This window comes from Sebastes fasciatus, chromosome 23 (genome assembly GCF_043250625.1).
Source record: "Sebastes fasciatus isolate fSebFas1 chromosome 23, fSebFas1.pri, whole genome shotgun sequence".
NCBI lineage: Eukaryota > Metazoa > Chordata > Actinopteri > Perciformes > Sebastidae > Sebastes > Sebastes fasciatus.
Genome location: NC_133817.1, coordinates 170,322 through 185,597, shown reverse-complemented (window position 1 = coordinate 185,597; position 15,276 = coordinate 170,322). Strand labels below are relative to the sequence as shown.

General features: G+C 50.3%; 1 protein-coding gene and 1 long non-coding RNA gene across 2 annotated transcripts in view; one reads left to right on the top strand and one right to left on the bottom strand.

Moving 5' to 3' along the window:
* The first annotated feature begins 5,596 nt into the window (after positions 1-5,596).
* The window catches only part of LOC141762342 (pleckstrin homology domain-containing family A member 5-like), a 118,859-nt gene continuing 109,179 nt past the window's right edge, over positions 5,597-15,276 (top strand). The window contains exons 1-3 of the mRNA XM_074626426.1: positions 5,597-5,821; positions 5,948-6,024; positions 8,277-8,334. Of these exons, the coding sequence (XP_074482527.1) occupies positions 5,730-5,821; positions 5,948-6,024; positions 8,277-8,334 (227 nt within the window). The 5' untranslated portion in view covers positions 5,597-5,729. The remainder of the gene's footprint in view (positions 5,822-5,947; positions 6,025-8,276; positions 8,335-15,276) is intronic.
* On the bottom strand, positions 7,812-8,264 carry LOC141761510 (uncharacterized). Its single transcript, XR_012592589.1, has 3 exons — positions 8,050-8,264; positions 7,919-7,993; positions 7,812-7,862 (listed from the first exon to the last, which is right to left on the bottom strand). It is a non-coding gene; the product is annotated as an uncharacterized LOC141761510 (long non-coding RNA).

The following is a 15,276-nucleotide window of genomic DNA, read 5'->3' as shown; positions in this document are numbered from 1 at the left end:
CTGCTGCTGATTGGCTGCAGCTGATTGGCTGCAGCTGATTGGCTGCAGCTGATTGGCTGCTGCTGATTGGCTGCTGCTGATTGGCTGCAGCTGATTGGCTGCTGCTGATTGGCTGCAGCTGATTGGCTGCAGCTGATTGGCTGCAGCTGATTGGCTGCTGCTGATTGGCTGCAGCTGATTGACTGCAGCTGATTGGCTGCACCTGATTGGCTGCTGCTGATTGACTGCAGCTGATTGGCTGCTGCTGATTGGCTGCAGCTGATTGACTGCAGCTGATTGGCTGCAGCTGATTGGCTGCAGCTGATTGGCTGCAGCTGATTGGCTGCTGCTGATTGGCTGCAGCTGATTGACTGCAGCTGATTGGCTGCTGCTGATTGACTGCAGCTGATTGGCTGCTGCTGATTGGCTGCAGCTGATTGACTGCAGCTGATTGGCTGCTGCTGATTGGCTGCAGCTGATTGACTGCTGCTGATTGGCTGCTGCTGATTGGCTGCTGCTGATTGGCTGCAGCTGATTGACTGCTGCTGATTGGCTGCAGCTGATTGACTGCTGCTGATTGGCTGCTGCTGATTGGCTGCAGCTGATTGACTGCAGCTGATTGGCTGCTGCTGATTGGCTGCAGCTGATTGACTGCTGCTGATTGGCTGCTGCTGATTGGCTGCTGCTGATTGGCTGCAGCTGATTGACTGCTGCTGATTGGCTGCAGCTGATTGACTGCTGCTGATTGGCTGCTCTGAGAGGTGGTTCAGTGGTTTAACTCTTTGAACTGAGCTGCATTTCCTTCATTAATAAAAACAATAATCCTGTGATCACTTCTAAAGAGACACATCAATACATTAATATACAGATCAATATATAATAGAAACATGGATGAATAAAGGATGATATATATCAATAATCCAGTTAGGCTCCGTTAACCGGAGCAGGGGACATTGATTTAGGATCTAGACTACAAGAGGTCACTCGGTTTCGGAGGACTCTTTCAGAGCCACTAGCCAGCGCTGCAGTAACAACACTGATCTCTGTTGATGAGATGGACTGTTGTGTTCTTTAACATGTAATCCAGGAACAATAGAATAGTGTCCTCCCTTTGGTTCTCTTCAGTCTCCGTCTTTCACCATCTCTACCGTTGTGGCAGCAGGACGCCGCCGGAGAGAGAATGGAGAGCTCCGCTCTGCTGGTGGTCTGGAGTCTTCCTCATAAATACATAATAGTGATGAAGGAAGTGTCCTTTAACAGTATTAATAAATATGAACCTGTCAATCACTACATGCAGAAACTAAATAAAAGACATGAAGAGCTCTGCAGATCAGTGATGGATCAGATCTATAAAGACATTATTGAGTAAATGTGGTGTTTGGTTTATTCAAAAACACCAAAACAATCTTTTATTCATAAATATAAATTAAACAATAAATACCTTATATTGTATATTTGTTTAGTGTGATATACCTCTGGCTCTTTTGTGATTGTTCTACTGAATGTAAATTATGTTTTTATGTTTAATAAATAAAGGAAGTAGAGATACTGTAAGTATCCAGCTAGTGTCAAATAACATGACGCCCTGGGTTGGTATATAATATATATATATATATATACATAATATATATATATATATATTATACACATATAATATATATAATATATTATATATTATATACATATATATATATATAATATATATGTAATGTTGATTGGGGCCAATTAGGTCTGCCAAAAAAATCTAAAAATGAATAACTACCCCACCTCCTACCTCCTGCCTCCTACCTTCTACCCCCTACCTCCTGCCTCCTACCTCCTGCCTCCTACCTTCTACCCCCTACCTCCTGCCTCCTACCTCCTGCCTCCTACCTTCTACCCCCTACCTCCTGCCTCCTACCTCCTGCCTCCTACCTTCTACCCCCTACCTCCTGCCTCTACCTCCTACCCCCTACCCCCTACCTCCTGCCTCCTACCTCCTGCCTCCTACCTTCTACCCCCTACCTCCTGCCTCCTACCTCTTGCCTCCTGTCTTCTACCTCCTACCTCCTACCCCCTACCTCCTACCTCCTGCCTCCTGCCTCCTGTCTTCTACCTCCTACCTCCTACCCCCTACCTCCTGCCTCCTACCTCTTGCCTCCTACCCCCTACCTCCTGCCTCCTACCTCCTGCCTCCTGCCTCCTACCTCCTGCCCCTACCTCCTACCTCCTGCCTCCTACATCCTGTCTTCTACCTCCTACCTCCTGCCTCCTACCTCCTACCTCATGCCTCCTGCCTCCTCCCTCCTATTTCCTACCTCCTACCTCCTGCCTCCTGCCTCCTACCTCCTACCCCCTACCCCCTACCTCCTATCTCCTGCCTCCTGCCTCCTGCCTCCTACCTCCTGCCTCCTGCCTCCTACCTCTTGCCTCCTGTCTCCTGCCTCCTCCCTCCTATTTCCTACCTCCTCCCTCCTGCCTCCTGCTTCCTCCCTCCTGTCTCCTGCCTCCTCCCTCCTATCTCCTCCCTCCTGCCTCCTATCTCCTACCTCCTATCTCCTCATTCCTGCCTCCTATCTCCTCCCTCCTGCATCCTGTCTTCTACCTCCTACCTCCTACCCCCTACCTCCTGCCTCCTACCTCCTGCCTCCTACCTCTTGCCTCCTACCCCCTACCTCCTGCCTCCTACATCCTGTCTTCTACCTCCTACCTCCTGCCTCCTACCTCCTACCTCATGCCTCATGCCTCCTGCCTCCTCCCTCCTATTTCCTACCTCCTACCTCCTGCCTCCTGCCTCCTACCTCCTACCCCCTACCCCCTACCTCCTATCTCCTGCCTCCTGCCTCCTGCCTCCTACCTCCTGCCTCCTGCCTCCTACCTCTTGCCTCCTGTCTCCTGCCTCCTCCCTCCTATTTCCTACCTCCTCCCTCCTGCCTCCTGCTTCCTCCCTCCTGTCTCCTGCCTCCTCCCTCCTATCTCCTCCCTCCTGCCTCCTATCTCCTACCTCCTATCTCCTCATTCCTGCCTCCTATCTCCTCCCTCCTGCATCCTGTCTTCTACCTCCTACCTCCTACCCCCTACCTCCTGCCTCCTACCTCCTGCCTCCTACCTCTTGCCTCCTACCCCCTACCTCCTGCCTCCTACCTCCTGCCTCCTGCCTCTTACCTCCTGCCCCTACCTCCTACCTCCTGCCTCCTACCTCCTGTCTTCTACCTCCTACCTCCTGCCTCCTACCTCCTACCTCATGCCTCCTGCCTCCTCCCTCCTATTTCCTACCTCCTACCTCCTGCCTCCTGCCTCCTACCTCCTGCCCCTACCTCCTACCCCCTACCTCCTGCCTCCTACCTCCTGCCTCCTGCCTCCTGCCTCCTACCTCCTGCCTCCTGCCTCCTACCTCCTGCCTCCTGTCTCCTGCCTCCTCCCTCCTATCTCCTCCCTCCTATCTCCTACCTCCTATCTCCTCATTCCTGCCTCCTATCTCCTCCCTCCTGCATCCTATCTACTGCCTCCTCCCTCCTATCTCCTGCCTCCTACCTCCTATCTCCTGCCTCCTACCCCCTATCTCCTGCCTCCGCCCTCCTGCCTCCTATCTACTGCCTCCTGCGTCCTCCCTCCTATCTCCTGCCTCCTCCCTCCTATCTCCTATATCCTGCCTCCTATCTCCTCCCTCCTATCTCCTCCCTCCTGCCTCCTATCTCCTCCCTCCTATCTCCTCCCTCCTGTCTCCTATCTCCTCCCTCATATCTCCTACCTCCTCATTCCTGCCTCCTATCTCCTCCCTCCTGCCTCCTACCTCATCCCTCCTGCGTCCTATCTCCTTCCTCCTCCCTCCTGCCTCCTATCTCCTCCCTCCTGCCTCCTATCTCCTCCCTCCTATCTCCTCCCTCCTGCCTCCTATCTCCTATCTCCTACCTCCTATCTCCTCCCTCCTATCTCCTCCCTCCTGCCTCCTATCTCCTCCCTCCTGCCTCCTATCTCCTCCCTCCTATCTCCTCCCTCCTGCCTCCTACCTCCTATCTCCTACCTCCTCCCTCCTATCTCCTCCCTCCTGCCTCCTATCTCCTCCCTCCTATCTCCTCCCTCCTATCTCCTACCTCCTCCCTCCTATCTCCTCCCTCCTATCTCCTCCCTCCTATCTCCTCCCTCCTCCCTCCTATCTCCTCCCTCCTGCCTCCTGCCTCCTACCTCCTCCCTCCTATCTCCTCCCTCCTGCCTCCTACCTCCTATCTCCTACCTCCTCCCTCCTATCTCCTCCCTCCTGCCTCCTATCTCCTCCCTCCTGCCTCCTATCTCCTCCCTCCTATCTCCTCCCTCCTCCCTCCTATCTCCTACCTCCTCCCTCCTATCTCCTCCCTCCTGCCTCCTATCTCCTCCCTCCTATCTCCTCCCTCCTATCTCCTCCCTCCTGTCTCCTATCTCCTCCCTCATATCTCCTACCTCCTCATTCCTGCCTCCTATCTCCTCCCTCCTGCCTCCTACCTCATCCCTCCTGCGTCCTATCTCCTTCCTCCTCCCTCCTGCCTCCTATCTCCTCCCTCCTATCTCCTCCCTCCTGCCTCCTACCTCCTCCCTCCTATCTCCTCCCTCCTGCCTCCTATCTCCTCCCTCCTATCTCCTCCCTCCTGCCTCCTATCTCCTCCCTCCTATCTCCTCCCTCCTATCTCCTCCCTCCTGCCTCCTATCTCCTCCCTCCTGCCTCCTATCTCCTCCCTCCTATCTCCTCCCTCCTGCCTCCTATCTCCTCCCTCCTACCTCCTATCTCCTCCCTCCTATATCCTCCCTCCTCCCTCCTCCCTCCTGCCTCCTATCTCCTACCTCCTCCCTCCTATCTCCTCCCTCCTGCCTCCTATCTCCTCCCTCCTATCTCCTCCCTCCTGCCTCCTATCTCCTCCCTCCTATCTCCTCCCTCCTATCTCCTCCCTCCTGCCTCCTATCTCCTCCCTCCTACCTCCTCCCTCCTATCTCCTCCCTCCTCCCTCCTATCTCCTACCTCCTCCCTCCTATCTCCTCCCTCCTGCCTCCTATCTCCTACCTCCTCCCTCCTGCCTCCTATCTCCTCCCTCCTATCTCCTCCCTCCTGCCTCCTCCCTCCTGCCTCCTATCTCCTCCCTCCTACCTCCTCCCTCCTATCTCCTCCCTCCTATCTCCTACCTCCTCCCTCCTATCTCCTCCCTCCTGCCTCCTATCTCCTATCTCCTCCCTCCTGTCTCCTCCCTCCTGCCTCCTATCTCCTCCCTCCTACCTCCTCCCTCCTATTTCCTCCCTCCTCCCTCCTATCTCCTACCTCCTCCCTCCTATCTCCTCCCTCCTGCCTCCTATCTCCTACCTCCTCCCTCCTGCCTCCTATCTCCTCCCTCCTATCTCCTCCCTCCTGCCTCCTCCCTCCTGCCTCCTATCTCCTCCCTCCTACCTCCTCCCTCCTATCTCCTCCCTCCTCCCTCCTATCTCCTCCCTCCTCCCTCCTATCTCCTACCTCCTCCCTCCTATCTCCTACCTCCTCCCTCCTATCTCCTCCCTCCTGCCTCCTATCTCCTACCTCCTCCCTCCTATCTCCTCCCTCCTGCCTCCTACCCCCCCCCCCCTCACGTGGCAGGAGATCATTGCTTGTGTCTTTATCCTCTAGGCGCGTTCACATCGTTGGTAAGCGCGTGCGTGAGGGATTGTGCGTGCCTGCGCTCTGCGCGTGGCCCCGTGTCTGTATCTGTAGTCTGTGTGAGTAGCAGAGAGCGGATCTGCAGAGTCTCTGTAGAGGAGCTGTAGTGCTCGGAGACATGGCGGCGGATCCTCAGCCGGACTGGCTCTCCTGTCTGCCGTCTCTCTGGAGTTACGGGGTGTCTCGAGACGGACGCATCTTCTTCATCAAGTAAATAGATTATGGATTATCGATCTGGAGTCATGTCTTCATGTCTTCATGTCACTGCTGTGTTTCTGCGTCGCATTGTCTCTGTTTCACATTCTCCCGTTTTCTCCCGTTTTTCTTCACCAACAGTGAAGAAGCGAAGAGCTCCACCTGGCTGCACCCGGTTACCGGAGAGGCGGTGATCACCGGCCACCGGAAGACTCAAGGTGGGTCAATAACAACCCGATTAATAACCCGACCAGAACCCGACGATCAGTCCTCAGTCCCCAAGGAATAAAGCAGCAGCACCAGGGGGAGGTTCTCCGGTTCTGGTTCTGGTTCTGGTTCTTTGGTTCTGGTTCTGGTTCTGGTTCTCCGGTTCTGGTTCTGGTTCTGGTTCTCTGCGTGTCACGGTGGAGGGAAAAAAGGGCGACAAGTTGCAGAGAACTGAAGACTGAAGAGATCAGTCTGACTGCAGCAGAGCAACACCTCCTCTCCTTTCCTCTCTCCTTTCCTCTCTCCTATCTCCTCTCCTCCTATCTCCTCTCCTCCTCTTTCCTCTCCTCCTCTTTCCTCCTCTCCTCTCCTCTCCTCTCCTCTCCCCTCTCCTCTCCTCTCCTCCTCTTTCCTCTCCTCTCCTCCTCTTTCCTCCTCTCCTCTCCTCTCTCTCCTTCTCCTCTCCTCCTCTTTCCTCCTCTCCTCTCTCCTCCTCTTTCCTCCTCTCCTCTCCTCCCTCCTCTCCTCTCCTCCTCTTTCCTCCTCTCCTCTCTCCTCCTCTCTCCTCCTCTCCTCCTCTCCTCCTCTCCCCCCTCCCTCTCCTCTCCTCCTCTCCCCCCTCCCTCTCCTCTCCTCCTCTCCTCCTCTCCTCCTCTATCCTCTCCTCCTCTCCTCCTCTCCTCCTCTCCCCCCTCCCTCTCCTCTCCTCCTCTCCTCCTCTCCTCCTCTCTCCTCTCCTCCTCCCTCTCCTCTCCTCCTCTCCCTCTCTCCTCTCCTCCTCTCCCCCTCCCTCTCCTCTCCTCCTCTCCCCCTCCCTCTCCTCCCTCTCCTCTCCTCCTCTCCCCCTCCCTCTCCTCTCCTCCTCTCCTCCTCTCCTCCTCTCTCCTCTCCTCCTCCTCTCCTCTCCTCCTCTCCTCCTCTCCTCCTCTCCTCCTCTCCCCCCCTCCCTCTCCTCCCTCTCCTCTCCTCCTCTCCCCCTCCCTCTCCTCTCCTCCCTCTCCTCCTCTCCTCCTCTCCCCCTCCCTCTCCTCTCCTCCTCTCCTCTCCTCCTCTCTCCTCTCCTCCTCCCTCTCCTCTCCTCCTCTCCTCCTCTCCTCCTCTCCTCCTCTCCTCCTCCCTCTCCTCTCCTCCTCTCCTCCTGAACAGAACAGAACCTACAGTATGATGGAGGCTGAGCAGAACAGAACCTACAGTATGATGGAGGCTGAACAGAACCTACAGTATGATGGAGGCTGAACAGAACAGAACCGGTCCGGAGGAACCTACAGTATGATGGAGGCTGAACAGAACCTACAGTATGATGGAGGCTGAACAGAACAGAACCTACAGTAGGATGGAGGCTGAACAGAACAGAACCGGTCCGGAGGAACCTACAGTATGATGGAGGCTGAACAGAACCTACAGTAGGATGGAGGCTGAACAGAACAGAACCTACAGTATGATGGAGGCTGAGCAGAACAGAACCTACAGTAGGATGGAGGCTGAACAGAACCTACAGTATGATGGAGGCTGAACAGAACAGAACCTACAGTAGGATGGAGGCTGAATAGAACCTACAGTATGATGGAGGCTGAACAGAACAGAACCTACAGTAGGATGGAGGCTGAATAGAACCTACAGTATGATGGAGGCTGAACAGAACAGAACCTACAGTAGGATGGAGGCTGAACAGAACAGAACCTACAGTATGATGGAGGCTGAACAGAACAGAACCTACAGTAGGATGGAGGCTGAACAGAACCTACAGTAGGATGGAGGCTGAACAGAACAGAACCTACAGTAGGATGGAGGCTGAATAGAACCTACAGTATGATGGAGGCTGAACAGAACAGAACCGGTCCGGAGGAACCTACAGTATGATGGAGGCTGAACAGAACCTACAGTAGGATGGAGGCTGAACAGAACCTACAGTAGGATGGAGGCTGAACAGAACAGAACCGGTCCGGAGGAACCTACAGTATGATGGAGGCTGAACAGAACCTACAGTAGGATGGAGGCTGAATAGAACCTACAGTATGATGGAGGCTGAACAGAACAGAACCGGTCCAGAGGAACCTACAGTATGATGGGGGGGCGTTAAAGGGCAGCAGCTGAATGATCTGTTTGAGGTCCAGACGCTGCTCGTTGCTGCGTGTTGCTGCCTGTAATCAGCTTCATGTCTGTGCTGCTGCTGATGGTTCTGTCTTGTGTTTGTCCCGTCCCCCTGTCCTCCCCTGTCTCCCCCTGTCCTCCCTGTCCTCCCCGTCCTCCCCTGTCTTCACAGATCTACCAACAGGATGGGAGGAAGGATACACATTCGAGGGAGCTCGCTGCTTCATCAAGTGAGTCCAAATGTGAACGAGAGACTCTGAGTCTCATCTCAGGCTACAGGGAGACACAGAGATCTCCCTCAGCTATCATCAACGCCCTCCTCTGTCTCTCTGCCTCTCTCTCTCTGTCTCTCTCTCTCTGTCTGTCTGTCTCTCTCTGTCTCTCTCTCTGTCTCTCTCTCTCTCTGTCTCTCTCTCTCTCTGTCTCTCTCTCTCTCTCTCTCTCTGCCTCTCTCTCTGTCTCTCTCTCTCTCTCTCTCTCTCTCTCTCTCTCTGTCTCTCTGCCTCTCTCTCTCTCTCTCTGTCTCTCTCTCTCTCTGTCTCTCTCTCTCTGTCTGTCTGTCTCTCTCTCTCTCTCTCTCTGTCTCTCTCTCTCTCTGTCTCTCTCTCTCTGTCTGTCTGTCTCTCTCTCTCTCTCTCTCTGTCTCTCTCTCTCCGGTGGAGGCTCTGCTGTGGAACGAGTCCTTGTTGTCAGTGGGACAGTTTGACAGTGTAGTGTGAGTCAGAGCTGCTGCTGCTCTGCTGAGCTGAACAGGCTCTACTAGTTGCTATTCTGCATGTGTGCACGTGTGTGCACGTGTGTGTGTGTGTGTGTGTGTGTGAGACTGGTTGTATATGTGTGTGTGTGTGTAACCTCTCCAGGCTTATTAGTATCTCCAGCTCCGTGTGCACGTTTGCGTACGTACATGTATATTTTGTGGACCTGTTCGACGACAAAAATGTCCTGCAGTCACACACCCATAGCTGACGCACACACACACACAGGTTGTTACATGCACTTTCATTTGTTCCACCTACTTTCCCTCCTAGTTTTCCTGCTGTTGCTCGTGCTGTTGCTCGTGCTGTTGCTCGTGCTTTTGCTCGTGCTTTCTGTGGCCATTTTGAGAGCAGCAGCTGACACATACGGTGCTCTGATATAGCCTCTCTATAAATAACCAGAACCGCTGCTCGTTGGTATGTATGAATGCATGCAGAATGTGCACATGCACACCCTGCGTGTATGCATGCATGCACACGGACATGTAAATATACAAGCACAGTTCCACACGTTAAGCGCTCGCATGCAAACGCAGACGGTGACTTGAACGAGGCGCTGGCGGTCAGGTGTGACGAGTGGACAGCTGTGGATGCAGGTGTGAAAGCAGCCAGAGGTTACAGATCAGAACAGAACACATCCAGAGCTGGTGCACGAGGAGCTGGTGCACGAGGAGCTGGTGCACAAGGAGCTGGTGCACGAGGAGGCGTGAGGTTGTGAGGAGCATTTAAGACTGACATGGCAGGATTAACAGATCCAGAGGACCCAACCTGCGGCCCTCAGTGAGCTGTGTATATCGTCTTAGTGGTCTAACAGTGACTCCATGCTTCCAGTGTCTCCTGGAGGAGAGTTCTGCCTCCATGATCGGTCCAGCTGTGTGACCTGACTGGTCCAGCTGTGTGACCTGATCGGTCCAGCTGTGTGACCTGATCGGTCCAGCTGTGTGACCTGACTGGTCCAGCTGTGTGACCTGATCGGTCCAGCTGTGTGACCTGATCGGTCCAGCTGTGTGACCTGATCGGTCCAGCTGTGTGACCTGATCGGTCCAGCTGTGTGACCTGACTGGTCCAGCTGTGTGACCTGATCGGTCCAGCTGTGTGACCTGACTGGTCCAGCTGTGTGACCTGATCGGTCCAGCTGTGTGACCTGATCGGTCCAGCTGTGTGACCTGATCGGTCCTGCTGAGTGGTGACGTATCTGCGTCCACATGCTTCCTGTTCTGCTTTGTGATGCTGACTTGACGAAGATCTCTGTTAGATCCAAACGTTGCTTTATTAATATTGCTGGGAGCTCCCGATGGTACCGACGGTACCGACGGGAGCTCCCGATGGTACCGACGGGAGTGTGTGGATCCTGTTTTCTGAATCTTGGACCTCAGAGGGCCAGCAGCCCTACAAACACAAAAGTCTGTCACTGAGTGATGAAGTTCCAGGATTGGTCGGCCGAATGTTGGAGTCTCCTCATTGGTCGTTGCTCTTTCTAAATGAAAAGGCGGAGAACAGTTCTGTGTTTAGGTTTTCTGGGGAGCGAGCCACGCGTCACTACTGCGGTATGAACCCAAAATAATAATAATAATAATAATAATAATAATAATACAATAAACGGATCAAAATGATGCAGAAAAACGACCTATTGATGTTGATTTGTAAAAAGACAGAATTCATGCTTTGACGGGTCTGTTACCATGACGACAAGCAAACAACTCTTGAAACGCTTGTTTTCTGAATGAAGTCTGGATGGATCAGTGCCAGGCGATGCTAACATGTTAGCTGCTCCATCAACACTCCATCTAGGAATAAATACAGCAGCATCAACGTCAGTGATGACATACACTTTAGTGAAGTATGTTTATATTGTTACGCACCACTTATATGATGAATGCTTTAGATACACATGCTTTAAACTGTTAACCTGCAGACTGTATGTCATGATAATACCTTTTCACCTTGTATAAATGTATAATATACTGACGAGTAAATGTTACCATTTACTATTACTGAATGTCATTGGCTTCATTAGAAGTTTTCTTTCAATCAAACATTAAGATATAAGTGGAAAAAAACTGTTCACAAAACATAATAGACATGACCTCTGACCTCTGACCTCTGACTGTTGGTGGAACAATTTAGCCACAAATTCACATCCTGACCAGATCCGGTCCAGACAGATACTCGGTTTGACCGAGTCTTGTTTGCCTTGTGTTGATCCAGCACCTGTAAAAACCTTTTGGATGTGTACGACTGGACCAAAATATAAGCACATTTTAAACCAATAAAAAGCTCAGTCCTCATCAGACGATATCCGGGGGTTCACAGATGCGTTCAGCCAAAGCCTGCTCCAACATGACTGGTCGATACGACTCCGGCTACAAACGGAAACCAGAACGCTTCTGATACCAACATCTTGTCCTGTAGCTACAGATTGTACGTGTGAATGCAGAATCCGTTTATAAAGATTCACATGCAGGAACCAGATGGCCGAACCCAGAGCCCGGTTCTGCTCCAGGTCTCTACCCGCTAAACGGGGAGTTTTTCTGGCCACAGCGCCATGCAATGCTCTGGGTGGGATCTCTTGTTGGGTCTCTAAACTATAGAGGACGGTCTAGACCTGCTCTATATATAAAGATAACCGAAGTTATCTCGAGACGTTATATAAAATACATTGAATTGAATTGAACTTGAACCCGGAGCTTCAGACTGGACCCAACAGAACTTGATAGTAGTTCTTCATTCTGTCTGATCTGTTACTGGTTGTTAGTTTTAAAGGATAAGGCAACACACTGATCTGAGCCCAGAGCTTTATGCAACAAACAGCCCAAACCCAGTCCAGACTCTGAACCATGTCAGGACCAACTGGGTCGTGTAGCACAACTCCAAATGGTCCACCAGTAGACATAGCTTCATTGGATGGGGTTTCCTCCCAGAATAAAGGTTTCTAAAGGCAGCTGGTGCTGAGTGAACAGAAATACTTCTGATGGATCATCTCATTCTGTAGGACACTAGCAGAACCCTCCTTCTAGACCAGAAGCATCTCTTCAGCTCCTCTCCAGCTCCTCTCTGTGGATTATTAAACATGGAAATGAATAACTGATCTTTGTTTACATTTTCATTTGTATTGATCATGTTGTAGGTCTATGGTACGACAGTATGACGGAATATCAGGGCCACATTGAGGAAAACAAATACATCTGAGATTTACAGAATACAGTCAGAATATTACGAGAATAAAGTCGTAATATCATAAACTATTAATTTTACATGTTATTTTAAGTTATTCTCGTAATATTCTGATTTTATTGTGTAAATCTCCGATGTGTTTTCCCTCAATGTGGTCCTAATGCTCCGTAGTACATTGTCTCTTTGGCCCTCACTGCATTAGACTTCTATACTATATACTTAGACTATAAACTGTGTTACCTTCATCACAATGATCACACGTTTTGCGGCTCCAGACAGATTTATTTTTTCAGTTTTTTTGCCTAAAATGTCTCTTTAGAGAGTAAAGGTTGCCGACCCCTGGGCTAGTCGTTGGGTGTTTTTATTCTCTGAACGTTGGCAGACAACATGACTTGTGATCTGCATTTAGTGACAGTGAGGACAGGCATTGATAGAGGACATGAGGCTGCTGGTATTGACTGAGTCAGACTGGACTGCAGGCTGAGGACGCCTGCTGAAACATCCACAGTCTAGAAGACAACGAGCAGCATTTAACTGAACAATCAGGTCCAGTCTCCCAGTCTCTCATTCTCTGAACAACAACAGCTTCATCATCACTTCTTCAAATCCTTCACATTCCTCCCAGATTCCTGCTCAGTCACTTTTCTATCAGCCCATTATTGGAGTCCGTCTGCGTCCGTGGTGCTGAAGGACACGTCTGTCCTCTGAATGGCTGTTGACAGGCGGTCCGTCCCCAGGCTCAGACCTTCAGGGTGGGGGGGTCAAACTGCTCCTGATCTCATCATATGTTTCTATCCTCGGTCTCGTCGTTAGGATCCGTTAGTCTGTAATAAAGGCCAGTCATTGTGGGTAAACTGACTCAGCTGAAATGTCATCACTTTAGAAACCTCACGGATTCAAACATGGAAGCAGTTCCTGTTTGAGAGCAGAGCTCCGTTGGAATATGAGGAAGAGACATTACTGATGACGGTGTCTTCAGTCCTCACCGCTGCTGTTTCAGGGAGAAGTGAAACGGAGGGCTGGGCCACAGCTTCGTGTTCCTCCGTGTTCAGGGCTGCTGGGATGTCTTCCAAACGCCTTTCAGAACATCTTTCTGTGATTGCCCAGATGTTGAAGCTCTGCCAAGGTGTTAATCTCTGCATGGCTAACTAATGACTCCTGAACTCACCCGCAGCGTGTCATTGGCTCAGAATGACTAATGACAGCTTCTCATAGTCTTCACTATGGTTTTCAGCCTGGTTGTTCCACCGACTGCAGGAAAACGGGAAGAATATTTAGAAATCAAAATGTCTGTAATGAATTAAAAATGAACTCTCATAAAACTGATGACTAATGATATAACATTTCATAATAATAATAATATTAATAATAATGAGTTGAGTTTCAACACTTTCTCCAATTATTTCACAAATTGTTGCTTCATTTATATATTTTACACAATTTATTCATATGAATATTCATTTCATAATGTATTTTATTAATTCAGTATTGAACACTGGGGTTTCGTCGAGTACTTTGTGGCCAGTGGCATCAGAAACCATGAGACAGAAACAGCAGGTATGGCTTCAGAGTTGCAGTAACGGCGCCGTGGAGATGTTGGGTTGGTTTACTGTTTCAGAGATCCTTTATTCATTTGTTTGAGAAGAGGTCTCACTCGTGAGGGAAAAAACTGAACTGAATTTCTATCTTTTGTTGTTTATTGCTAAATCTCTGAAAAGTGGTGTTTTTTTATGGTCATCAAAATACAACATTAGCATTTTAGATAAATATGAATTGGTCTAATGGACTGTCACCATGTCAGTGAATTTAAACTACTGCTTTCAATCTGAGGATATATATATATATATACATATATATAGAGAGAGAGAGAGAGTGAAAAAAAGTAAAGACGTATTTTTAAATCAACACTTCCTGCTTTCATTTAAAAATAAAAGCCCTCAAGTGTTTTTTCTATGGACAGAATTCCTTCATTTGTTAACACGAGGCTTTTATTCTGAAATATGAGCAGTCAGTGTTGTAGAACATGCAGTGACTTGGAGAGCTCCATGAATGAATATAGTACGGAGATTTAATTGTGGATTATTACTATTATTTACAAATTACCACACGTTTCTGAACCTTTCTCTGTCTAAAATAAATATAAATGATATTTATAATGGAATGAAACTCTATGTAGAAAGAAAGGGCTGACAGCAGCAGCAGAAACGCAGCTGACACGCAGCTGAGATGCAGCTGGTGTGAACACCCGACGCGTGTATCACGCAGCCACCATGCGATGCAGCCGCCATGCGATGCAGCCGCCATGCGACGCAGCCGCCATGCGATGCAGCCGCCACGCGACGCAGCCACCACGCAATGCAGCCACCACGCGATGCAGCCGCCACGCGCTCCTGACGTTGCGTGTGTCCCAGGGCTGAGTGGAACTACTTCCACATCGGTTTGACCTCTCAGCTGTTGTGGTTGGTTTTTGTGCGTCACCATCAGATCCAGAACAGAGAACTGATGAACATGTGACTCTCACATCCTCTCAGTCTGATCCGCAACAGCTGATCCAACGAGCTGCTCCTGTACTGTAGTAGTAATATAATGCACTGTAGTACTGTAGTAGTATAATGTACTGTAGAAGTATAATGTAGTATAATGCACTGTAGTAGTATAATGTACTGTAGTAGGATAGTAGCTCTGCTCTGTGTAGCTCTGCTTTTCCTGTCAATGTGTGAAACCCAAAGTGTTTCCATCCTTTACTGGATGTGTAGTGTGTAGTATAGTGTGTATAGTGTGTAGTGTTTACCATGCTGGATTTAACATGGGAGGGTGCAGGTCGTATCCACGACGACCCTCCAACGTTTTATACTCTCTGAGGTTTGTTTTGGTTGATGGATACGGAACGGATATGACGTCACGTTACTCAGACTACCACAATAAAAGCGGTAACTTCCTTCTACCTCCTCGTAGACTCAGATGAAGCAGATAGATCCATTCTGGTGTTAAAACAATCTATTTAGAAATCGTAAAAACAGATATTGATGCGTCCTGTAGGTGAATCTGTTCATCCTGATATCTGGTACAGATAGTGACATCACTGCTGCTACATCTGGATCTGTAGTTCTGAACGTAACACCAAGATGACCAAAGATAGTTGTGTGCACATCCCATAATACATTCAGGACACGCCATTCTGTGTGTCTGTCTCTCTCCCTCTCTCTCTCTCTCCCTCTCTCTCTCTCCCTCTCTCTCTCTCTC